We start from the raw sequence: 26944 nt of genomic DNA, 5'->3' as shown, positions 1-26944 counted from the left end.
TCACTTTGTGAATGTTAACTTTAGTGCAGGTGCAGTCAAGAAAAACATGTTGTCGCAAGATTGCACGATCGGATGGAGGAACTGAGGAAGAGGACAGGGTGTAGAATCCAGTCGACAATAACAACTTTTCTCCTAAGTGTGAGAGGAGACTGATGAAAGAGTGTGAATTCCGGTATACTCCCTCTGCTTGTTCTGTTCACGGGACCTCCCTCCGCCCACCTACCCTTGAGACCCCAGTGATAAGTTAACCCCGTTCTAATCAAAGACACGATCATACATGTTATAAAATTGCCGGGGGGGGAAGCAATGGTCATGTGCCGTGTGTGTTACAACTACAAGGTGCAAGTTCTTCTATCTTGGTGATGGCCCGAAATGTGAATCATGTCATCGGGTACAGTGAAGTGTACAGCAAGAGAAGGAAAACAGGAGCGCATGCGGTATTCCGCAATGGACAGGGTGTGACGGACATTTTAGCCTTAAGCTCGGTGCCGCCGGACAGAAAGGCGCATCACACCGCTTGTATTTGCCAAATCCAACAGCTGAAGGTCATTATCCTCAGCCAAGGTCGGGGATATGTGTGGACAAGTGGCGCCGGCCAAATAGTTTGACACATTTCTGAGGCCAGTAACATCGCGCGTGGGGGAGGGAGGGGGGCTACATATGCATAAGTGAATGAACCGAGTTGCAAACTGGATGAGTCAATGATGAGTGGATGATGAAAGACGGCCGGGCTCACATTTTCAGTGAGCGTGACTCCGCCATGAAGGTTTTGGAGTTTTTAGTCATTGCTTTGATAGTTGATAGGCTTAGGATAATGGTGGCTGCCGCTGCTCACCCGTACACCCGTAGAAGCAATGAACCAAGGGCGAACGATCAAAATAAACCCGTCATTATTACATTTCTCATAAATGGTAGTATGACTTGAGCTTGGTTCTTATTTGTCTTACTATGATCGTCATTATCTCGGTTTTATTATTTGATAATGTTTCAATTGTTCAATTTTGTAAAATAAACTGGAGTTTCGTCTGAGATTTCTTACATCTATAATATATGTCAAGTCAGAAACATTTTATGGTTTTGGGGAGGGGAAAAAAATAACATGCTGCAAATAGTCTTTTGGGTGCTATTTAAATTTGGTTCCTCATGAATTAAACCAAGACGCAATTTAAAATGCATTATTAATTCGAAGGTGATTTTTTTTGCCTCAACTTTGTAAAATGATTATTTCCTGAAAATAATTCATGATGACAAACTCGTGTCATATGATTGCGTGGCTTTGAAACTTTTTCGTTAAGGCCACTTTTATCCTACCTGGAGGAACTCAAAACCTGGATGGCACAAAACTTGAACTTCAATGAAAAGAAGACAGAAGTGATCCTGTTTGGTCCCAGGGGCCCATGGACATCACATCCTGTAGACTTGGGCCTCCTGGCTCCTTATCTGAAGTCAACAGTCTCAAATTTGGGGCTTACACTGCACAGTGACTTTAAACTTGAGTGACAAATTGTTGCTGTTGTTAAATCCAGTTTCTTTCATCTTAGGCAGCTGGCTCAAATAAAACCTCTACTTTCTCATGAGCACCTTGAAGCAGTAATTCATGTCTTTGTCACATCTCGGCTCGATTACTGTAATGCGCTTTACTTTGGAGTCAACCAATCCTCCATGAAGGGTCTCCAGCTGGTCCAGAATGCTGCTGCTCATCTCTTGACTGGTACTTGTAAGAGGGAGCACTTAACTCCTACTCTGGTATCTCTTCACATTCATCCCTGTACATTTTACATTTTCAATATCTTATTATTTGTCTTTGAAGCTTTTAAATGGCCTCCCTCCTCCTTTCCTCTCTGAGCTCATCCACCCCTACACACCTTCCCGATGCCTCAGGTCTGCTGACCAGACATTATTAGATGTGTCAAAATCTAAACGGAGGCTCAGAGGGGATCAAGCCTTTTCCGTTGCTGGTCCCACACTCTGGAATGACCTGCCACTGAACATTCGGCAAGCCCCCTCGCGGCCCATCTTTAAAACCTGCCTCAAAACTCACTAGTACTCTTTTTTTGCATTTGACTCTGCATGATTCAGTCTGGATCTTGGTTTTACTCCCTAGTGTTTTCTACTATCATTGTGACTACTTTATTTCCTGGATATGATAGCGGTCCGTGTTAAGCGCTTTGTTACAGCTTCCGCTGTTGCTAAAGTGCTATATAAATCAATATGTATTGTATTGTATTGTATTGTATTGTATTGTATTGTATTGTATTGTATTGTATTGTATTGTCAGAGATGCACATTAGGCACCTTAAATGGTTTGGCTTGAGGAAGAGATCACAAAAGCAGCTTGCCGGGGGGAGGGTGTGTCTTTGTCAGATTCAACTGACAGTAATGGGAGGACCTCCATTGGACTTGAACTCTGGAATGAGCAAAAGGTCAACGAGAAGTTCCCTCAATTGTAAACACATTCCTCATGCGGCAGGAATGGCTCCTGAACTGACTACGTGCTATGGAAGACCCCTTTGTGTCTTGTGTGAACCCCTTTTTCTATTTTACAATTTTCCAGTCACACCACCAACGTCAACATAACCAATGCTCCCCCAGCCTCAAACGTCCGCTAAGACTTCTCGAAGACTGAAAACATTTCCCTTGGCTGCAATTTACACACATTGGCCTTGTTTCATTTGGTCAGGACCCACGCCGTGAGTGAAATGTCATCAAGTGCTCAGACACGTTTGTTTTGTTACAATGCGTCAACGAGCTCTCAGTGAAACCACTTTGTTGATAGCGGCCACAACATGACGGAATCCTGCAGAAAACCATGAGACCGAATACAAGAGCTGTATGGAAATAAAATGATTGCCAAAATTCTGTTCCTATAATAAATACAGAATACATCATCAATTGTTATAACTAATAATATGTCACAAGACGCTCTTGTCTTTCCACTCCCTTCAGGCGGATTTACAATTGTTCCCCAACCCCCCAACATTAGTTACCCTCTGTCCCAATATTTTTGTCCACATCAAAACATGTTGCTCTCCTGATGATGTGGCAATACGTTCTGTTGGAAACGAAAGTAAGGACACAACGCACATCCTGTGTGTTAGCATATCAACATACTGAAAATACTCGACAAAAAAATATATATTGCCTATTGTGGACAAACATAGTCCATTTTTTTCCACTTTGAACACATTTTGGAGTGTACAGACGCTCCCCACCTTACGAACAAGATATGTTCCAAGCGGTCGTTCGTAAGGTGAATTTGTTCATAAGTTGCTCCAGTACTATATTGTGTTTGGAATGTAGGTTTAAGTCAAACACTGAACAGGGAAGTATAAAACACAGACGCTCTAACAGTCGTAAAATAAATTCACACCTACTGTAGTACGACAACATCTATCCTTGGGTCTTCAGTAATTACTGAATTACGTGTCAGCAACCATTCATTTTTGTTATGCATCGCGTCCACCTGGAGCGTCAACTGGGAAGAGGAATTTAAACCCCGCCCACATACTCTACGCAGCCAATCGTAAGCGAGCTCGGCGGATTGGGGCTTGAACCTGCTGGCAACACTTTAGCACTTTAGCACTGATTGGTCAGCCTTGGTGTCCAGCCCTAGACACCTCTAATGTGTCTTGTGTGCAGGTGTGTGCGTGAAGCACAGTACGCAGCCAATCACAAGCGAGCTCGGCTGGAAAAATACTCAATCTAACTTACAGCATCTCTGTCCGAACATTTTTTGACACACTGTACCCGCAAATATGTTCATATGAACCGTTATTCGTAACTCGAATGTTCGTAAGTTGCAGAGCATCTGTATTGCTCAATTATTATGCTAAATACTTGAAAATACTTGTAAATCCTTGTAACGATAATTCTCAAGTATGTGACTATCTCAGTAAATTGAAGCCTACACCTATTCTAAAACTTGATCAGAAAAAAAACCACATACCAACAATTAAATACAAATCCGCAGACAAATCCGCAGACAATCACCTAATCTCCAAAGATACAAAACAACACTTTCCAGCGGAACTTCAAAACTCGACTCCATTGACATTCAAGCCCACAATTCCCTCAAAAGCAATGCAAGAATCTAGGGGTATACAGGCACACCGGCATTGGGCTCAAATCAAGTACAGACACTCCCGAATTTACGAGCGAGATATGTTCCGATCATTTGTAAGTTGAATTTGTTTGTAAATTGATTTGGTGCTATATTTTGTATGGAATGTGTGTTTAAGGTGTATATAAATATGTTTCAGGCTTATATAAGTACGTTTAAGGCTTGTATAAGTAACCTGTAGCGTTTGTCCTGAAAAATAAACATTAAATAAAATACATGCTCTCTAAAGACATGTACATGTACAACTGGAGATAATGTGACTACAAAAATGTTCATATGTCAAATTCAAAGTCAAAGTCAGCTTTATTGTCAAATATGCTAATATGCATGACATACAGCACAGATGAAATTACTGTCCTCACGGACCCAGCATGCAAGGCGCTTATAATGACTTTAACAAACATATGTATCGCTGTTCGTAACTGGAATGTTCGTAAGTAGGGGAGCGTCTGTATCCTGCTTTCTTACTATATATTCACACACCACTGCCAGTTACAAACAGCAAACATGGGCCAAGAGGAACATTTGGACTACTTGTGAAATGTTAACAGGCTTTTCCTCTCCCTCCCAGTCAATCTGTCAGCAGCGAAGATTTCTGTCAGCGCTAAATGGACTCGTAGGTTCTTCACATGGGACTGGGCGCTGCCAACTTTCTCCTCGTCCGCTAATTCTAGTCTGGTGGAGTGGATCTGTCCAAGTCTCATTCAACACGAGGATCCTCCACCCTCAGGTGGGGCTCGTTCACATGAGGCGGCTCATCAAATCGTAACTTGTTGAGCTTTTTGCCCTTAAGACCTGCTTTCACTCAAACACGGGAAACACTCCCAAGTTTTATAGGGTTGCTTTCTTACGGTCATACGCACACACACACACACACACACACACACACACACACACACACACACACACACACACACACACACACACACACACACACACACACACACACACACACACACACACACACACACACACACACACACACACACACACACACGCGCATTCTCACTCTTTCACATGCATGCTTGTATGCACACTTACCAACACACATGGCATTGTCACTCTTTCACACATTTTTTCACAAACGTGCGCATACACACACACACACACACACACACACACACACACACACACACGCAGAGTGAACAATGCATTTAACTCATTCACTGATATTCATGAATTTATTCGGGAATTGAAAATATGACGTAGAGCGGAAGTCCCAAATTTATTCGGATTTTGTTCTTTCTTGTTTGGGTGCCGATAAAACACTGGCCTTGGCCTCTGGCAACATTTTTTTTTTCCTTTCTACAAGGGGGCAGCATTTCCATTTCCATCCAAAGCGCTATATAAACTAGCATGTATGTATGTATGGATTGCATTATATTTTGGACAGCCGTCCTCATTTCAACCTCATATAACTCCAGACCGATATAATTTAGGAATCAATATTTTTCTGATGAATTAACTTTTTTTCTGATGAAAGAAGAGAGTCTAAGGTTTCTAATGTTGTATTGAATGTTTATGTAGTCCTCAAACTCAATCTGTCAGTCCTGGAATTCAAGTGACAATGACAAAAACCCTGGCATTGGAGTGTACACATTTTTGCACGTCTCGTGGTGAATGAGTTAGAATTAAACCATACATTTTCAGTCTCACTATTTGGTCGGGAGACTCCCGATTTTGACCGCAATACACAAAATACTCACTTTCTAAAGCAACTATTGACACAATACAGACAATTCATTTGTAAGGTGAAAGAAAATGTAAAAAAACAAATATATTTTTTATACTAATTGAATGTATAAATAAACAATGAAAGCATTTTTGTGTTTTATTTACTTGTAATTTACACTTTTGTAATGCTTACATTATGTTAACACGCAAGAACGAAAATCTCTCGATTTATGATTTCTGAAACTAAGCATGTAAGTTAAACAGACACACAAAGTCAAATACACTCTCACCGACAGATAGACACAAACACGTGCACACACACGCACACTTCCTAAAGTGTGACTGACTGCATTTAAAGACGCTGAGTGCACTCACCTCCCCAATTCCTCCCCGATGTCATAGAAGTCCTCCACAGCCTGCTGCTTGAAAAGCGCCATGCCAGGTGTCCTCATTGATATGGATGGTCTCTTCCACACAGTATGTGCGCGCCACCAAATCCACTTTTCTGCACACGCAAACATACACCAAGGAGTGACTGCTGTTAGTCTCTTAACTGTGCATGTCCCAGCTTGCTACAAGAAGCATTCCATCTCAGAACAGGACCCAATCTTACTACATCTTGGAATAAATAATTGAGCATGTAATTCACCAAAATGCCGAGCAGCATCAGCGGAATGTTTTTTCAGAGGCTCGGAATGTAGTAGGATTATGAGGAATAAAAGGAGCTTTGGGGATAATTGGGGCAGGTTAGCCAAAGAGTTCTGCTCACTGTTATGACAATATTTGCTTTATAGATCTAGGGCAATCGCGTACTGTTAGTACTGGGAATGCTGACAATGTATTTATTGAAGTACCTTGTATGAGATCCCGAGGTTGCTCCGCTGTCTTCACTCAGCCTGTTGTGTTGTCTATCTTGTGTCACGCCATGCCAGTAACATCACACTTTTGTGTTACTCCAAGTCCCTCCCACTGATGCTTCCTCTTATGAAAAGTACCATGATAGGAAACGTATTGTCGCAGCAACTTACAACACAATCAGTCATTGGAATTTTATTCATTAACATGTCTTGAAAAAAATGACAAACTACGACGTACCTTTCGCACTCCCACAATAAGCAGTTCCATCAAACTCTTTAAGTTAACGTTGACGGAAAGTGTATTCGGAAGTGTGCAATACAATGGTGACAAAAAAAGAGCAACAGGAAGGAAAAACAAGTTTTCAAGGGAGCTTATTTGTTGTAAAGTGGACAGTGTTGGGGAGAAAAAAGCACAATATAACCTCTCTCTTGCTAAAGGTTAAGGGAGCCCTGAGCTCGTCTTTTTTTCATTTGCATTTGTTTGAAATTCAAATCAAAAACAAAGTCATCTTAGTCTGGCAGTCATGGTTGTACAGCACACACAAAATAAGAGGCATAAAAGAAATTTAACTGCATTTCCCAGACAATGTCGATTGGAACACGTTAGCACAAACAGGACACTCGTGGGGAGACACCTGTTGGCACCGTCTTCATTCGACCAAACCTACGTTTGTTTCTTTTAAAGCTAATAGTTGATATAGAAAGTGTTGAAATAGAAAGGTGAAATCGTCTAAAAAAAATAAGAAAATGTTCCCAAAAATGACTTTACCCACAAAACGTTTTCATCTGAGAAAATAAAAATAACACATCAAACACGACTGAACACTTTGTACTGCCACCTTGTGGACATGGCGTGAAACTACAGAGTTTGCACTCCCACCTTGTGGCCAAGAATGAAACTACATAAGAAAAACAGTCCCAGCAGCTACCATCGTCCAGTTAGAAATGGTTGGAAAGAAGCAGATATATTTTTTTCTCTTTGAGGGAGGAAGGTGAAGTTAATACCGTTTTGAACATGAGTAAAATTTTCAAGTTGGTTCAAGAAAAAAAGCACTAAAGTCCATGATGCCCAAACATTTTCCCCATTTGAACAGGTTGTCATTAAACAGCATTTTCTGTTAAGTGGATAAAATTAAATTCCGTTCAAGTGTACCAGGAACGGTCCACACACAGATCAAGTGTCTGAACTGGCCATAAAATACAAAACTTGATTTTTCTAGGAGGCCAACTCATTTAAAAAAAAAGTAATAAAAAATATGGTGGGATAAAACTATCAAATGTCACAGAAACCTTTAATTTAGGTGTTCAAAAAGTGAAAATCAGAAATATTTTTTTCAGCAGGGGCCCCGAAAAAATTAATATTCCATTACATTTATATAACATTTGAATTGTTAGGTTTAGCTTGCTGTAAGCTATAATCATCAAAATTCTAAATAGAATCATGAAATATTTCATTATGTGTGCAGCAAATCTATAAAATAGTTTTTGAAATGCACTAAAATGACATTTTGCACAATTGTCTAATTGATTGAGATGCTTCCGCACATATAAACCATTCCAGCCACAGGTGAAAGAAAAAAAAACATTCAGACAGCCATATGAAGACAAGTTGTATTGTAAATACACAAGAGCGATGTAAAACTTAAAAAGGGGGGAAAAAAGGCTGGAATACTGATAGGCTGCAATATTTTGGTCCACAAGTTGATTGGTCCAGCAATAATGAAAGGCAACTATGTCAAACACACATTCTTGTCCTGTATCACGTGACCAACTGATTTTCAGTTGTCTTCTTCGTCGTCGCTGACGAAGTTGCGTCCGTCCTGCGACGTCTCCCTGTCCCGCAGGAATGTCTGCCTGATGGCCTCCAGCTCGGTCAGCTCCAGGCGGACCTTCTCCACGTGGAAGGAACGCCGGTTATGGATCTGCCTCATCGGGAACGGGTTCATGTCCACGAAAGCGATGTTCATTAGCTTCCTAAAAGCAAGGGGGAAAAAATGTGTTACCTCAATTCACAGACTGTTTTTTTTCATCTTGAGTTGCATGGAAAATTTTGAGTTATCGTGGTATGTGGATTTAAAAAGTTTTATACAGACACTCCCCAATTTACAAACAAGATATGTTCCCGAACAATCATTCGTAAGGTGAATTTGTCCGTAAATTGCTTCAGTGCTATATTTTTTTAAGAAATGTATTTTTAAGGCTTATATAAGTATGCTTAATGTTTATATAAGTATGTTTAAGGCTTGTATAAGTAACCTGTATTGGTTTGTACTGAAAAATAAACATGTAATAAAATATATGCACTATAAAGTTATGTACATGTACAACTGGAGAGAATACTACATATGTTACTACAAAAATGTTTGTATGTACCGTTGTTTGTAACTCGAATGTTCGTAAGTAGGGGAGTGTCTGTAAACGTATCAACATCTAAATACACATTCAGAATGAGCCAAGGATCACTTTGTTTACTGAGCAATTCCCAATCAGATATCTGGAACTCACCACTCCGAGAAAAGGTGAGAACCGGGACCCATTTGGATAAAGATTATTTACAGAATTGAATATTTATCATTAACCAGAAGTAACCACTAGAGTGGACATCTTACCATGTTATCAGGTCGCAAGGTGCATGAAAGGGTTAATGTGAAAACCCAAAAAAATCTGTTTATTTCAGAAAAATGGAAATAGCTTGACAATTGTCCTGTTCATTTCCAAATCAACTTATTTTACAACGTTGATAAAAGCTAATCAAAAATAAAACAAATTCAAGAAACTGGCATGGCACCTGAAAATACTCATTGTATAGTTTTTTTCTCTTACCTGGAATCAAGGATTGTCCGGGTGAAATAACGGAGATATTTAAAGATCGTGGTGGAATCCTGCAACTTCAAAAACTCCTCCTCCTTGTATTTGAAGAGAGCCAGGGCGAAGCGAAATATTATCTGTCGAGGAAAATCAGTAAAGAAATTCAACAAGACAAGTGGCGGAAGTCATTTTTATATCAATGACATGTATTTAAATGCGATGCATATTCTCAACATAACTCACCACATACTAAAATTGCAATCATCTTTTTAAATCTTTTTTTGCAAGCGCATTCGGATGCACCACCCCTCCCCCCCATAACTTGGTGGATCATCTGACCTTTGGACCTTCGTAGAGGAAGGCGTCCCAGATCTTGAAGAGAATGTCGCTGACCACACTGTCCACAAACACCACAAGGAACCAGTTGAAAGTGATGAGCGAGAAGTCCACCTTGTGATGATCAAAGTGGCCGTGTAGTCGCGGCAACTTTTCGCTCATCAAGTCCTTGAACACTCGCTGGTCCACCTGCGCAGACGTTGCATATGAAGATATATAGGTAACATGCTAGTAACAACCAGGTTTCGTTCCAACAAAATGGCCGTAGGTCAAACGGTCGTAAGTCGAAATCCATTCAAAATGGCCGACATGACTTTTACACCAGGGGTCCCCAACCCCCGGGCCGCGGACCGGTACAGGTCCGTGGGTCATTTGGTACCAGGCCGCGAAGAAAGAATCAATAATTTACATAATTACCGTTTTATTATCTATTATACAATTTTTACAATTACAATTATCTATTATTTAATATTTTATATTTCATATAATTGATTTATATGTATTGTTTATATGTATTTAGATTTCATATAGTGGGTTAAAGAAAACACTTATACATAAAGAATACAGCATTATTACAGAATTAAGACAACATATACTGTAGGTACAAATACAAAATTAATCATGTAAAAAAAAAAAAAAAAATCGCTCTCCTTGCTAACGGCCAGAAGAGGTCGCCCGACACATACGCTCGGACGAAGGAGAAAAACAGTGTACAGTACTACAGGAGTTGTTGCCCAGACGATATCTGCACTGTATTGAGTGTAGTCGCAGCAGATTGCTGCGCGAGTATGTGACACGCTGGCTGGTCAAAATTGTCATACACGTTGCCGGCTGCTTGTGCGTCGCGTTGCCAGGCGTACAAGAAAAGAAAAAGGTCTGGCGGTCATGGTCGTAACTCGCGCCGGTCGTAACTCGGATGTTACCTGTAATTAGGGCTACACAATTGTGAACATTCATATTTTATATATAAGCGGGTGGATTTTGCTGCTTCAATTGTCATCAACAATTGCGATATTAATCCGAAAACCTTGTTGACGAGAGGGAAGATATTTTTCTTTAGAACATTTTGGACTTGACTTGCCCACTCGTAAACTCACGACACACCCGCATGTTTGTGTACCTGCGAGCCGAGCAGAGTCTTGGTGTAGTAATCTCTCGGCATGAACACTTCCACGATGGCTATGAGGCTCCAAAAGGCATCTTCTTGGTCCAGATAGAGTAACGCAATAGCTGCAAGTCTAAAAAAAAAAAAAATCAATCAAACATGACGCACTTCCAATGGGTAGTTTGAAGGTGAAAAGTAATTATCGGTTGCGATAGTACATAAATATTGTGTCACATGTATAAGTCAGAAACTTCTCCTTTACCTCTTCGGGAATCTTTAAGGACACAAACCTCTTATTCAGTTTTGGTGTGCCGAAAAAATAAAGCATAAAATAGGATAAACAGATCTATTCCATGTTTTTGTTGGATCACCAATAGACCAAGTAAATATAAATTAATATTAACCCTCTTCATGGACCCTGTAGCCCACAGGTGTCAAAGTCGAAGCCCGTGGGGCAAATCTGGCCCGACACATCATTTTATTCGGACCGCGAAAGCAAATCAAACGAAATTCCATGCTTGCTAACGTCCGAACCAAAATTTCGAACTGTCCTATGTCAACCACAATAACTGTTAGTATTTTTTACTTCAAATTTTAAAACTAGTTACCGTATTTTTCAATGTATATGGCGCACCAGAGTATAAGGGGCACCCTCCGGTAAATGGTGTATTTTCACACTTTTTCCATATATAAAGCGCTGCGAATTCAGTGAATGAAAAACGTTTTCGAAATATAAGAAATATATAAAGGTTTTACAAATATAAGGCACACCATATTATAAGGCACTACAGTAAATGCTGGGTGGGAATGCACTACTTCTACGGGGGGAATGGAGTCAGTGCCTGCTGACAGTCGTGAGACCTGTTGTGGGTCAATATTACTTCACATATGAGGCACACCTGCGAATAAGGCGCAGGGTCATCTTTTGAAGAAAATGAAGGCTTTTGAGTGCGCCTTATACACCGGAAAATACAGGATCATATGGTTCACATTCCTTTACTCATTCACTGCCATTCACAAATTTATTCGGGAATTGAAAATATGACGTAGAAAAAAATCGGATTTGTTCGGGTTTTGTTTTTTTCATTGCTTGGGTGCCGATAAAGCGCTGCCCATGGCCTCTGGCAATATTTTTTTCTTTTCCACAAGGGTCAGCATTTCCCTTTTTTACATTTTAGTGCTTTGTTTGTTTGTTGTTGAAGCGCTATATAAACCAATATGGATGAATTGCATTGTATTTTGGACAACCGCTATCATTTCAAGCTCATATAACTCCAGACCCATTTAATTTAGGAATTAACTCTTTTTTTATGATGAAATAAGGGAGGCTAAGGTTTATTCCGCTGCATTGAATGTTTATGTAGTCTTAAAACTCAATATTCTGTGGGTCTTGCAATTTGAGTGAAAATGACAAAAACCCTGGCACTGGAGTGAACACATTTTTGCACATCGTCTGGTAGTGAATGAGTTAATTTGGTATGTGCTCTATATCTCATGTGAAGGGAATTCGACATTCTAATGGCTTCCCTAAATTCACAGCGGCCCCCGGGAGGAAACCGTAACTACAATGTGGCCTGCGGCAAAAATTGAGTTTGACACCCTTGCTATAAGCTGATAACACAGTCGTAACCACTGTCCCCGAAAGCATTAGAAAAATTCATAAGTAACTCTCCCACCCCCTTCCAACTGGGCTGTGACAGATTGATTTAACTACCGGTACCTGTTTAGTCCCTGGCAGTAGCCGATATCCGGATTTCTCCAAGAGAAAGCCACCAGAACATTCCTGAGCTTCTGGATGCCGATGGCACTGGGAGAAGAGTAGTGCTTATTGTTGGGTAAAGTCCTCAATAAATCCAGCTCAATCTGCTTCAAAGCAGGGTTGGGTTTGTCCCGACCCACGTTCAGTAACGTTTCATAATATTCGGCCGGCAGGTGATCCCGGAACTTCTTGACGTGGATGGAGATGCACCAGCGCCACAACTGGGAGCGATGCTCGTGGGGAATACCGCAGCGGATCAGCGCCTTGAGCTCAGGGGAGCGAACCAAGTTCCGGTTCATGGTGCCGGCCAGATAGTTCTCCCACTTGACGCCGATAGAAACTTCTTGATTAGTCATGGAGAGGGACTTGAGCTCCAAGGCTCGCACTTTGGCGACGAGGCGCTCCTCCTCTTCTTCTTCCTCGGGCAATGTTTTGAAACCGTACACGTCATACTCGCTGTGGGATGACATCACAAAGGAGAGGTGGCTAAATTTGAGGTAGGAGACTTGTCACCAGCCAGTTTTAGGACTTGTTAGATTAACTCATTCACTGCCATTCCCGAATTTATTCGGGAATTGAAAAGCATGACGAGGAGCGCCATTCCTGAATTTGTTTGGGTATTGGTTTGTCTTGCTTGGTGCGGATCAAGCTCTGGTCAGACCTCTGGCAATGTTTTTCCCTCCCACGAGGGGGCAGCAGCCGCCCCCACTTTCACAGCAGATAACTCTAGAACCAATTAAGCTCGGCATAAACTTTATTTTCTGATGAAAGAAGAGAGGGTTTCTAAGCGAGGAGAAGGTTTCTAACGCTATATTCAATATTTATGTAGTCCTAAAACTCAATCTTTTGTGGGTCCTGGAATTCAAATGACAATGACAAAAACCCTGGCACTGGAGTGGACACATTTTTGCACATCTGGCAGTGAATGAGTTAAACTGTACTACTTTACTTTATGGACAGCAAATGATTGATATCCTCCACTGACTCATACGTGTTGCTCAATATTTCAGGTTTGGTTGCGCCCTCTATGCCGGGAATGATCTCATAGCTCATTTGAGTGAAAATTACAAAAACCCTGGCACTGCAGTGGACACATATTTGCACATCGTCTGGAAGTGAATGATTTAAGTATCTACACACATGGACAAAATTGTTGGGAAACATCGGTTCACACCATATCCTTCACACTTTTTTACAGGTTCTATAATTGATTGGAACATACGGTTACAAAGATAATAATAATAATAATAATAATAATAATAATAATAATAATAATAATAATAATAATAATAATAATAATAATAATAATACATTTTACACGCCTTTCAAAGCTCTCAAGGACACTTTACAGTCACAGACAAGCATAGGCACTATAATAAATAAAATACAATCACAAATAGATAAATAAATAAATTACAGTTATAAAATACACTTATACAAAAATACAATTATAAGATTCACTAAAACTCACACTGGCCTGTGACAAGGTTCCGCTGAGAAAATTAGAAGTCCAAATATGGGCATAGTATACAATCCCCTTTAACTCATTCCCTGCCAGACGTGCAAAAATGTCTGCCACTCCAGAGCCAGGGTTTTTGTCATTGTCACAGAATAATGACTTTTAGGACTACATAAACATTTGATGCAATGTAAGAAACCTTATAGTCTCTACTTTCATCAGAAAAAAAATAGTTAATTCCTAAATGATATGGATCTGGAGTTATATGAGCTTGAAATGAAGGCGGCTGTCCAAAATACATAAATATTGATTTATATAGCGCTTTAACAACAGCTGAAGCTGGAAGAAAGCACTAACATGGAAAAAAAGGGAAATGCTATCCCCTTCTGGAAAATAAAAATAAAAACATTGCCAGAGGCCACGGCCAGCGCTTTATCAGCACCCAAACGAGAAAAAAACAAAACCCGAACAAATTGGAGAAAGGTGCTCTATGTCATATTTTCAATTCCCGAATAAATTTGTGAATGGCAGTGAATGAGTTAATGAGCCTCTTTCGCCCATTTCAGCTATTTGATACCTGACAGTGTTGGGTCTAAAGACATGATTCTCCTCTTGCTCAGGGTTCTCCAACTGTAGAGCGTCCTCCAACAATCTGGAGATGACCTCCCCGGCAGGACTTGGCTCTGAAGAGGAGCACACTGGATTCTTCACCTCTTGTAGCAGCACCAGATACTTACTCTCGACCTGACATAGCTTGGCTTCCAGGGCTGTGTACTACATAATGAAAAAATAAATAAATATAAAATAAGAACAGAATAAGTCATCCTGGACTTCCCCTAAGAATGATTCAAACTTCCCATTTCTTCCCGTAGCAATACACCCACAGTACTGTACTGTACCTTTGCCTCCAAGGCTTTCTCACGACTTTCAGCATTTCTGCGCAACACCGTCAGCTCCAGGATCTCTTTGTTTAGAAACTTGTTTTGGGTTTTATAGCCTTGAAGACTGTCCTAAAAGTGAAACTGATGGTAAAATCAAATCAACAAAGTTAAAGACCATCCCAACCTTTGTTTGGATTGGATTGGATTAGCCTTTAACTCATTCACTGCCAGACGATGTGCAAAAATGCGTCCACTCCAGTGACAGGGTTTTTGTCACTCAAATTCCAGGACCCACAGAATATGGACTTTTAGGAGTACATAAACATTCAATGATGTGTATGAAACCTTACTCTCTTCTTTCATCAGAAAAATATAGTTAATTCTGAAATTATATGGGTTACATGTGTCAAGATCTGGTTGGCGACCAACGGGTGGCGCTGTCGGCCCTGCCTGCAGCCGTACAGGTGTTGGTCGTTCCAATCAGTGGCAGTTAAAAGAAGTCCCGGCACGACCATTCCGTGTCGGGTCATTGCATTGAATGTATTTGCTTCACCCTGTCAGGTTTGTTTCATCTTGGCAGATTTTTACTCATGGTTTTCTTTGATACTTTGTACTTTTCTGTTTGGATAACTTTGATGTTTTAGATTTTATTCCTGCTGACTTTATTTTAATACAATTTGTCAAATACAACCTGCTACTCCCTCCTGTATGCTTATTTTGGGATCCACCACCATCACCACCTTGCGAACCGTGACAAAATGAGCTTGAAAAGAGGGCAGCTGTCCAAAATATAGTGCAATACATATGTATTGGTTTATATAGTGCATTAACAACAGCTGAAGCTGGAACAAAGCGCAAAATGGAAAAAAAAAGGAAAAAGGGAAAAAGGGAAAAAACATTGCCAGAGGTCTGGCCAGCGCTTCATCGGCATCCCCCGCAAGAAAAATCAAAACCCAAACAACCCCTTTTTTTTCCAAGATGGCGCCTGAGTAGGCAGCCATCAGCAAGTGCTCTCACGAGCCTTGCTTTTTTGTTGTTTTTGTCTTGTTATTGTGTTTTCTTTTGTCACTTTATGTTGTTGTGCGTCACGTGGAACGGATACAGATTGTTTTTCAGCATTATTGGCCACGACAATCATCAAGGAGGAGACTGTGCTGAGTCGTTGCGCCTTTCGGCAGCATGAATATGCCAGTACTGTTTTTGAATGGGAGGAATGTCGGAGCCATTTGACTACCATCGCTGGACAGCTCTGGGGCCATTGTGCTTTTTTGCACCTGTAATGGGCAGCATCTTCACAGCCCCGCTTTGTTCAGTGGAAAGGTCAGTGCTGTTGGACAGTCTGCGGTTGGATGGATGCATGGCTTGAGGAGCCCGCGATAAGAAGAAAGCAGCGTCAGCGCAGAGCGCTGATGCGTATGTGGAACTGTCGCGGCTTGGAATTGAAGCGGATTTATGTGGGACAGGAGATGTGAGACAAAGTCTTTTCGTCAATGGATGCTACAGCTTCGTGTTTGCTTTCAACATTTAGCTTGTAGTAGACGTACAAATTCCACCATGACGTCCCTGATCCACTGCTGACATGGATGCTTTGATCCTCTCCTCTTTCAACTAGAACTGCTTCATGTAATCACAAAGAGGGTACAGCAAGTCCTGAAGAATGAATGACTCTGCGTCTTTGTGTTGTCATATTTGTTATTTAAAAAAAAAAAAAATCCCCAAGATGGCGGCGCGTGAACACGCAGCGGCTCCCCTCTCCCAGCAAATTGGAGTTTTCATGTTTATGTTTGTTAAGTAATTATAAGTGCCTTGCATGCTGGGTCCGAGAGGACAGTAATTTCATCTGTGCTGTATGTCATCCATATTAGCATATTTGACAATAAAGCTGACTTTGACTTTGACTTTGACTTTGAAATTCAAGAATGGCGCTCTATGTCACATGTTCAATTCCTGAACAAATTCGGGAATGGCAGTGAATGAGTTATTAGTCTTGCAGTGGAGAAATGTATAATTTGTTGTACCGCGATATTCATTTTACATTTTAAAAATATGACTTGTTGTGAAGCTGAACCATGGCCCTCAAAAATAAATAAATGAATGAATGAATGGATTGGATTTGCCTCTATTAGTCTTGCAGTGGAGAAATTTACATTTCACAATGAATGAATGAATGAATGAATGAATGAATGAATGAACTTTGTCGAACAATATTTTGTGTACTGCGGTACCTTGACGATGTCCACTTCTTGTTGCTCTTTTCTGAGAGGTGGTGAACCATCATTTGGAGTCCCGCTCAGCTCAGAGCTTTGCTGCGACAGTTTCATGATGACTTCATCTTTGGCCTGGATGGTCTCCATCAGCATACCCAGCTGATCGTTTATCTCTCCAACTTTGATTTTCAATCCCTTCAGCTCTTGCTGGAGGCTTTCCTTCTCCAAGGCCAAACGCTCCATATGGCCACACAGGGACTGGATTTGTCCATCTCGTTCCTGAACATGAGCCTCTAAACGTGCCACCTCCTCCGGGCATACTTGTCGGTGATGAGTCTGATTGGACTCGGCGGACGATAAATCGGAAGGCGGCGGTGGACGATGGGCTGGTTGGCGATCACTCTGGGTTGTTCTTAAGGTCTGCTGTAATAGTCTCACTAGCTCCTGATTGAATGAATACATGTTTGAAATTCATTTGGTGTCCCGTGATTTAAGCACACAAAATATAAATTAGAATATGAATGGAATATGAATACAGTAAAGTCTCGTTATATCGATATCGGATATATCGATAGTCCCGGTTATATCGATACTATTTCTATGCACGCACGGAGAAAATTACATGCAAACAGGGTCGGATATATCGATAGTCCCGGTTATATCGATATTTTTTCGGACTCCCTTGAATATCGATATAACGAGACTTTACTGTATATGTTTGTACAATGAGTTAAATCTTCCTCTACCCTTGTAATTACATGTTTTAATAGTTGAGAAGGTTTGTTGTTGTTTTTTCATTGGGGGGGATGAAATAATTATATAATTCATTTATAAGTGCCTTTCAAAACTCAAGGTCACTTTACAGTCACAGGATAGGTTTTGCTGTCGGTGAGCAGCGGCAGCCACATGCGCCAGCGTTCACTCAACCCGGAATAACTCAAATAGATAGAAAGCTAGCCAGATAGCTAGCTAGTTAGCTAGCTAGATAACTAGCTACATAGCTATATAGAAAGCCAGATAGATAGTTAGCTAGACATATAGCTAGCTATCTAGATAGCCAGTCATCTAAATAGCTAGCTAGATAGCCAGCCAGATAGCTAGCTAGTCAGCCAGATAGCTAGCTAGATAGCCAGCCAGATAGTTAGCAAGATAGCCAGCCAGATAGCTAGCCAGATAGATAGCCATATAGCTAGCAAGATAGCTAGCTAGATAGCCACTCTTCTAGATAGCTACCTAGATAGCCAGCCAGATAGCCAGCCATATATCTAGCTAGAAACCAGCCAGATAGCTAGCTAGATAACCAGCGAGATAGATAGCAAATAGATAGCTAGCTAAGTAGCCAGCTCATGCATGTTAAGTTTCAGAAACCATAAATCGTGAGATTTTCGTACTCGCAGAGAAGCTCCGCATCAGTAAATCAAGGTTAATTTAATCCTTTCTAACCTTCTGACTGACCAGCTCCTCCTTGAGTCTGGCTTGTTCCTGTTGCATGTGACACACTTCCTCCTGCTGGCTTTGGAGACGAAGTTGCATCTCCAAAGACTTGCCATTAAATTCCACCGGGGAGCTCTCGGCACTGCGGATCTCGACGGTGGTGTTGCGGCCAAACTTCCCGGAGCCCATCATGTCACGAAAGAGAGGCCTTTTGGGCCTCGATGAGTTGCGTACAAATTCAAATGCTGATCCAAAGGAATCTGAGAGACAAGATGTTGAAAGTCTTTTTTCCCTTCCATTGAATGTATGAAAATAAGAAGCAAAGAGAGGTAGCGGGAGTGAGGTAAGATGCTGTGAACATACGTCTGTGAGTGTCTGGGTGAAGTTTGTGTTCGGGTAAGTCTTTGGGTGGAGCATCCACCAGTTCCCAATCATCCACACCGGTGTTGTTGCCGGTGTAAAACACACTGCGTCTGCTGCTCTCGCCCCCCCGACCCGGTCGCAGATATGACATGGAGTTCCTAAAAGCACACAACTCAGTCAGCTTAGCTTGACTCATTCCTTGACAAAGAAAACACTGTGAGGTCATCTGATTCAATCAAGGTTCGACATTGCCAGTCACTTGTTGCGGAAAAATGCCACAAGATACATCGAGTCTGACAATTGTTATTTTAAATCGCTCTGATGGCACAAATTTAGCACTTTGGATGACAGATCGCCATCATTTCAATGTTGAATCATGTTGTTTGCCACAGAAGAGGAACTATTCTCAATGTTGATAACGACAAGAGAGTGTGACAATTTCCTCTCTTGCAAGATGCAATGCACCTCAAAAAGAAGCGAGGAGGGCAATGCCTTCACACCAAACTTGTTTTTCCTGTTAGGCAGTTACTCGGTCATCGACGTGATGTATTTAAACTGCGAACGGATTAATAGTATACAGATCCACACATTTTAAATACTATTATGATTAAAACACACTTTTGATAAATATTGTCATATTATTTGTTATTTTTTTCCCCAAGATGGCGGCGCGTGACCACGCAGCGGCTCCTCTCCCGGCAAATTGCCATTTTTGTGTTTATTATGTTTGTCAAAGTCATTATAAGTGCACGCTGGGTCAGAGAGGACAGTAATGTCATCTGTGCTGTATGTCATGCATATTAGCATATTTGACAATAAAGCTGACTTTGACTTGTCAATGTCATTGAATAAAAATAAATAAATAAACAGATAGATAGACAAATAAAGAAATAAATAAATATAAAATAAAATTAGATTAGATTAGCCTGTATTCGTCTCACAATGGAGAAATTTACATTTCACAGTAGAAAAAACTAAATATCGGAGCTGCTGGAAAGGCAGCCACTCACGCGGCGCTGTCTTCAAGTCAAAAAAATAAATGAAAATAAAATAATGTGACACAACACAAAGGACACAGTCATTCAATCTTAAGCACTTTCTGCATAATAAAATAAAATGCTTTCTAAGCTTTCAATAACCAAGCCAGTGTGTTCCACACAAAAGCCGCAACATAAGCATTGAAACATATAAAACAAAAAGGGACCAACCTGAGATCTGTCCCAAAGTTTTTGAGGGAGAAATTTAGGGTATTTGTGGACACGGGCGTCCCTCTTGCGGATTGGAGGCCAACCGTTCCACCGCCTTCAGTCTCGGCTTCCAAGGCAAAGTCACTGCGGACTTTTTCCATGCTGTCGCTGAGTTTCTCAAAGAGGAATGCATCTGGAATTCAAAGTCATCATATCATACAGCAGTATTAAATGAATAACGCCACTCTCCAGGTTAAAACTGCTGTAGGCACATCACATACTAACACATCATTCTGAGAGTCGTTTCTAATCCCGCCCATTTTGATATCTCTTACGGAGATGAGCAAAAGATCAGAAACAGCTCTCACTATGATGCATTACAGTTCCACAACACTTCAAACCACAGCCATAATAATTCATTTGAATATATGAACGCCATTTTCAGCAGTCTTAGCTGTGATGTTTATTAACTCATTCACTGCCATTCACAAATTTATTCGGGAATGGAAAATATGGCGTAGAACGCCATCCCTGAATTTGTTCGGGTTTTGTTTTTTCATGCTTGGGTGCCGATAAAGTGCTGGCCCTGGCCTCTGGTATTTTTTTCTTTTCCATAAGGGGGCAGCATTTCCCTTTTTTCCATGTTAGCACTTTGTTCCAGCTTCAGCTGTTGTTAAAGCGCTATATAAACCACTCTGTATGTATTGCATTATATTTTGGACAGCCGCCCCCATTTCATACTCAGATAACTCCAGACCCGTATCAATAAGGGGGCAGCATTTCCTATGTTTCCATGTTAGCACTTTGTTCCAGCTTCAGCTGTTGTTACAGCGCTATATAAAGCAATATGAATGTATTGCATTGTATTTTGGACAGCCGCTCTCATTTCAAGTTCATATAACTCCAGACCCATACAATTTAGGAATTAACTCTTTTTCTGATGAAATAAGAGTGTCTAGGGTTTCTAACACTGTATTGAATGATTATGTAGTCCTAAAACTCAATATTCTATGGGTCCTGGAATTCAAGTGACAATGACAAAAACCCTGGCACTGGAGTGGACACATTTTTGCACGTCTGGCAGTGAATGAGTTAACATCGGATTTTTCAGACAGTTACAGCTCGCCAAATTAAGCATATGTATCAATTCTTTGTGCAATGCTTTGGGACAGATGAGTTACAATTGTTGTACTGTATTTAATTTACAAAGCATGCACACATACACTGTGTTACTTTTCTTTGCCAACAAGGGACGGAATAAGTTAACAACAAGGGAAAAACAGTAACTTTGGAGTCAAAATTGCAACACGGATGCGTGAGAGGTGACACTGGTTAACAGGTTGGCCTCACAGTGCAGAAGTGAAGTGTTCAATACCGGTTCCAGCTTATCCGTGTGACTTTTGCATCTTCTCGTTCCTGCGTGGACTTTCTCCAGGTACTCTGGTTTCTTCCCACATTTTTCATTAATCATGTCCTAAATATGAAGTATTCAGTCCCAAAAACTTGACAAGTATACCAATTTACAGCAGCCGGCAGCAGGCTTGGTTGAATGTTTGACTAACCTTGTGGGTTTTATCTAACACCCCCCAACCCCAGCATATCATCACTGTGCATTGGAGAGAGAAAAAACAAACACACACCAATGATTTTTAGGGCTGAAAATGTTTCATTAAAGTGTTTCAACCACAGGTGTCAAACTGTGCCAAATAAAATAGAAAAACAAGGTACGGTATTCAAAGTAGCGCACATTGTTTGACTCGACCCTCCCTAAACAAATCTTTGTGTGCATGCGTGTGTGTACCTTCGTACCATTGTCTTCGGCTACAAGTCCGCTGATTGGGTGGGCTAAGGTGGGCGAGCTCCAACTGTCCCTCTGCCCGCAGCCGCGCGAGTTGCTGAACTCCCAGCGCTTCTGTTGGAGCTGCTGAAGCCAAGAGTGCATCGCCTGCTTGCTCGAGGCCTGAGGGGGTGCAACCGCACACAAACTCTTTTAAGATGGATGCCCAACGTGCATCATTTGCTGAACTGAATATAAACCCAGTGGGATTTGGAGGTTAGCTGATTTGGGGTAATTATTGGAGCCCAGAGTTCCGGGTAAACATGAGGCATCAGCCTTTAATTGTTGTGGTGCACGGAATTGGATTAGCCTGCTGACAAAATTTAAAATGATGGGCGGATGGGCGGACGGACGGATAGACAGACAGACAGACAGACAGACAGACAGACAGACATAGACATAGACATAGACAGACAGACAGACAGACAGACAGACAGACAGATAGATAGATAGATAGATAGATAGATAGATAGATAGATAGATAGATAGATAGATAGATAGATAGATAGATAGATAGATAGATAGATAGATAGATAGATAGATAGATAGATAGATAGATAGATAGATAGATAGATAGATAGATAGATAGATAGATAGATAGATAGATAGATAGAGAAGCTCCAGCCTCGCCTGGAACTTTGCAATGTGCATTGATCATTCTCCACCATCTGTTTGAAAATGATGATGCAGATGGTGCGAGTCTCAACAGGATCATGTGATGCAATCACATGACTCTTGGAGTCGAGGCATAAATGTAACTAGTCATTATCCACTCGCGGTAACCACCTGTAAAGTGTAAGAGATACTCTACCACGTCCACGTCTGCATGCGACTGGCTCTGAGTTTGTTGAGTTATCATTTTTCTGGTCATTTATTTCTTTGTACACCCTACTTTTGAAAGATGATATCTGTACTTGCTGGATGGGTGTAGACTCTTAAAAAAGGAACTGTCATTGAGTGAGATCGTGAAGGCTTATAACGTAAGGGGGAAAACAGGGACAGGCAGTAACATGGAAGAACATGACCAAGGAACTAAATCTTACTTTCACTTTCATTGGAAGGAAAATGTTTCTGAATTATTTGGAATTTCTTCAACTCCCCTGATCTCAATGAGATGTTGTGGCACGACCTCGGGAGAACTATTCACACCAGACATTCCAGGAATCTCAACTGCAACAGTTTTCTAAAGGCAAATCATCCAAAATTCATGCTGGTTGTGCACATCTGATCTGCAACTCCAGAAAACATTTTGAAGACATTGCTGCCGAAGGGGGTGAGAGCTGTTATTAAATCCATGCGTTCACCTAGATCAGGGGTCGGAAAGATATGGCTCGCGATCCATATGTATGGCTATTTTGATGATTGCATCTGGCTCGCAGACAAAATTAAATATGTATTCTCGCTTTTTCACTCTTCATTTTCTGTTTGGGCTGCAGCTGGCTGAAAGCGCAATTTTGATTGGATGATACTGACCTAGGTGCCCTTGATGTTGAAACAGGTAAACGGCCCATTTTGAATAAGCCCAACGAGTAAAAATGATGCCGAGTATTGTACACTTCAGGTTGAATGGACCAAGTGAAGGTTGAAGTGGACCGTCCAAAGGATTCACCTTTCACTGTAAACCCGAACAGTACTACTGATTTAAAGTCATTGAGGTCAGTCAACTCAAAAGCCGATTTTTTGTTTCAAAAACTCAAACGTTTTGAGTTTTTGAATGAGTCCTGCGTTTTTAATTTGCAGTAGATCAATACTTTTGAGTTCATGGCAATCGTTTACTCGCAGTTCACGGCAGGAAGCTGCGTGATGACATCACTGCGTGCTCTCATTGGACGCCATTTGAATTCTCAACGGCTGAATCTGGCAGAGACCGACGGATTATTTATTTTAAATTAGGGTGGAAAGACAAACAATATCGTATTTAATATACTATATATGTATACTACAAGGACCCAAGGAGGAAAATTTTGAGTAAACTGTACTCAAAAATTTTGAGTACAGTTTTTACTCAAAATTTTTGAGTAAACTGTACTCAAAATTTTTTAGTAAAAACTGTACTCAAAATTTTTGAGTACAGTTTACTCAAAAATTTTGAGTAAAAACTGTACTCAAAATTTTTGACGTAATCAGTTGCCATAAAAATTTTGAGTACTTTCAACTTGTTGGGTTTTACAGTGTTGTGGAGAGAACAGGTTCTGCCGTGATTCTAATTTGCAATGAAACAATACCATCGATGAAACAGTCGAATGTTAGTGGCACTTTGACAAGCCCCATGCTACGTTCGCATCAATATATTTCTGCAAGCGACAGCAGAAAACAAGCGTGTAAGCTAATGAGCGGTGCCCAGATAGCAGTAACTGCGTATGGATCCGGCGAGTTGACTTTTATTCTAATAGTTTGGCTGGATTTTTACTAATAATGAGGAACAGAAAACGATTCATATTAAGGTTGAGTATTATCACAAAATTATGTTAAATAATACATTCTGACATTTTGTTGAAATCACATATACATATACATATACATATACATGTACATGTACATGTACATATACATATACATATACATATTGTCACCAATTGTTAGGCTATAACGTTGCGCAATAAGGTAACTATTTATATACATATATACAGGTGTACGCGATATTTCTAAATATTTTGCTTTTACAGCTCTCTTAGGCAAAAAGGTTCCCGACCCTGAGTTAGATTATCCCCCTCAAGTAAAACAAAGGGGAAAATAAAGACAATATAACCGAGTGTCTGGTTAGTTCATGCAAACTCACCTTATTCTGCAAACAATATATGCTGAAATTTAAGACATTCCAATGGACTCACATATTTTAGTGGAGTTAAATCTCATATGAATACCGTCCTCGTACTTCTACTTTGAGGATACAGATGACAGTATTTTTGCCAGCTCTAGTGTGTGTGTGTGTGTGTGTGTGTATGTGTGTGTGTGTATGTGTGTGTGTGTGTGTGAGAGAGAGAGAGAGAGAGAGAGAGAGAGAGAGAGAGAGAGAGAGAGAGAGAGAGAGAGAGAGAGAGAGAGAGAGAGAGAGAGAGAGAGAGAGAGAGAGAGAGAGAGAGAGAGAGAGAGAGAGAGAGAGAGAGAGAGAGAGAGAGAGAGAGAGAGAGAGAGAGAATAAGCAAACTACGAAGGCTAACATGAGCAAATGCACTGCATTATAACACACAACTATTAAAAATCCATCATAACAATAAAATGGTGTGAATGGGCGTGTCACTCGTGTAAAACCGATATAACTAAAAGGGAAGAGTTGGCTGTCATGACAGCACCACCTCAGAAAGTCGTGCGAGTGTGTTTGTGTGTGAAGGGGGTGGTCTTGTTTGAAAAGCTCATACTGTACCTTAAGAAGAAACTCTTTCCCGGCCGTACTGATCTGAAAGTGCCCCTCTTCGGCTTCCACGTCGTAGCTGAAGCACGAATCGCCTATTTCAATGTATCCAAGTGGCAACGCGTCTTGGGGACTCTTGAAGTAATACAGATAACATTTCCTCGGATCGTAAACGAACCACCGGGGCTTGTACCCCCTCAGGGGCCCCTTGCCAGACAGTTTGCTCAAGAAGCCGCACAGCTTGGATGTGGTCTCCTTCGCCACATCCACGTCGACACCGTCGACCGATTTGACGGAGGCTTCGAGCCGAGGAGCTGGGCCGGAGTTCGGCTCAACGCCATCCTCCGCTTCGTGCATCTTTCCCCGAAGTTTCTTCTTCGTGCAGCCGAACGGATGCCCACTCCTGTTTTCACCCGCATGACTTGGTCGTCTTCGACCAAAGAATCATGGGAGTTGTAGTCTTTTGGGGGAATACGGAAGTGGCTAGTTTGTCGCTGAGCGGCGCTGTTTGCCGCGATTAGTTTGCCCTCCCAAACTCCAAAGTGCTGATAAAAATTTTGGAGATTATGACTTCTTTTCCTTTCGGCTTTTCCCTTCAAGGGGTCGCAACAGCAAATCAGTGTTCTCCATCTTTAGAGGTTTGATCCGCATGTTTGTAGATCATGACTAAATGTTAAAGGACAACCGATGTCACTTTTTTGTTTTTTAACTTACACCAGAAAAACGTTTTATAGCATCTGAAATACCCAAAACACGCAGTATGACATTTTTAGTCAAATGCAAAACACCAATAAAAATGACTTAAAGTGTCCAAAATCTGCAAAAAATGAGCTGCGAATTGGGCATTTTCAGAAAGTCCCGCCCCAAGTTCATGATGTCACGCCAAGACGTCTTGCATTGCTGAAAAATTAAAACAATGGCTTCAGATTCTGAGAATATGCTTTCTTGTTACACATCCATTTATGAATATGATTCAAATAGTTCTGAAGAGGAAAGCATACATGTTTGCAATCGATTAAAGAATTTATTCCGTGTCATTTTGAGGCAAACGGGTGGGGGGGAATGTCGCACCCAAAAATGGCGACCAGCTCCCGTGAGGAATGAATCCGCCCGTTTCCACAGGCTGATAAATTCCTTCCATGGAGCTTGGGCGCCCTCTTCTGACGGTTTTTGGTTGCAACACAAGGTTTTCAGACAAACATTACAGCAAAATACATTGACGTGATGGAAGGACTGCTACAATGTGTCTTCTTGTCGGCCAAGGGCGGTCCTTTAGTGACGTCACGTACGGACTCGTCACCAACTCAAAAACAAGACTTCCTGAATATTCAGCGCAAGTCTTAAAACGTAAAATATAGCTATATGCTGTGGAATCTTTGTAAAATACACTCAGTAGAAGTCATTTGAAGCCATTTTACAAATTATGGACACAACTTGTCCGGAGACGTCGGTTGTCCTTTAAATAACCTCAATTTAAAATATTTATATTTGATGAACCCAAAAATATTACGGCAACGTAGCCTGTTCAGAACACGACAATGAGTAACCAGTGTACTCAAGATAAC

The 26944-nt window shown here is 41.0% G+C and overlaps 2 protein-coding genes across 3 annotated transcripts in view; both read right to left on the bottom strand.

Annotated features, from left to right (window-relative positions):
• dapk2b (death associated protein kinase 2b) overlaps positions 1 to 6774 on the bottom strand; it is a 38919-nt gene extending 32145 nt beyond the window's left edge. The window contains exons 1-2 of one of the 2 annotated variants that reach the window (XM_088996222.1): positions 6649 to 6774; positions 6170 to 6299 (exon numbers count right to left, since the gene is read on the bottom strand). In XM_088996222.1, the coding sequence (XP_088852348.1) occupies positions 6170 to 6246 (77 nt within the window). In that variant the 5' untranslated portion in view covers positions 6247 to 6299; positions 6649 to 6774. The remainder of the gene's footprint in view (positions 1 to 6169; positions 6300 to 6648) is intronic. The other variant, XM_088996223.1, reaches the window with a different exon arrangement.
• Positions 6775 to 6863: 89 nt separating this feature from the next.
• tbc1d2b (TBC1 domain family, member 2B) lies at positions 6864 to 25804 on the bottom strand. Its single transcript, XM_088996221.1, has 13 exons — positions 25392 to 25804; positions 22000 to 22150; positions 20212 to 20383; positions 19004 to 19161; positions 18650 to 18900; positions 17225 to 17650; positions 15018 to 15128; positions 14696 to 14892; positions 12621 to 13115; positions 10916 to 11033; positions 9799 to 9984; positions 9475 to 9596; positions 6864 to 8625 (listed from the first exon to the last, which is right to left on the bottom strand). The coding sequence occupies exons 1-13, from the start codon at positions 25734 to 25736 to the stop codon at positions 8430 to 8432; spliced, it is 2928 nt and encodes a 975-aa protein (XP_088852347.1). The 5' UTR covers positions 25737 to 25804; the 3' UTR covers positions 6864 to 8429.
• Positions 25805 to 26944: the final 1140 nt, after the last annotated feature.

The sequence above is a fragment of the Hippocampus bargibanti genome, linkage group LG05 (assembly GCF_051943395.1).
Source record: "Hippocampus bargibanti isolate YZ-2025 linkage group LG05, ASM5194339v1, whole genome shotgun sequence".
NCBI classification, from domain to species: Eukaryota; Metazoa; Chordata; class Actinopteri; order Syngnathiformes; family Syngnathidae; genus Hippocampus; species Hippocampus bargibanti.
Note: the sequence above shows the minus strand (reverse complement) of the source record. Positions and strands in the feature narration are given on the sequence as shown.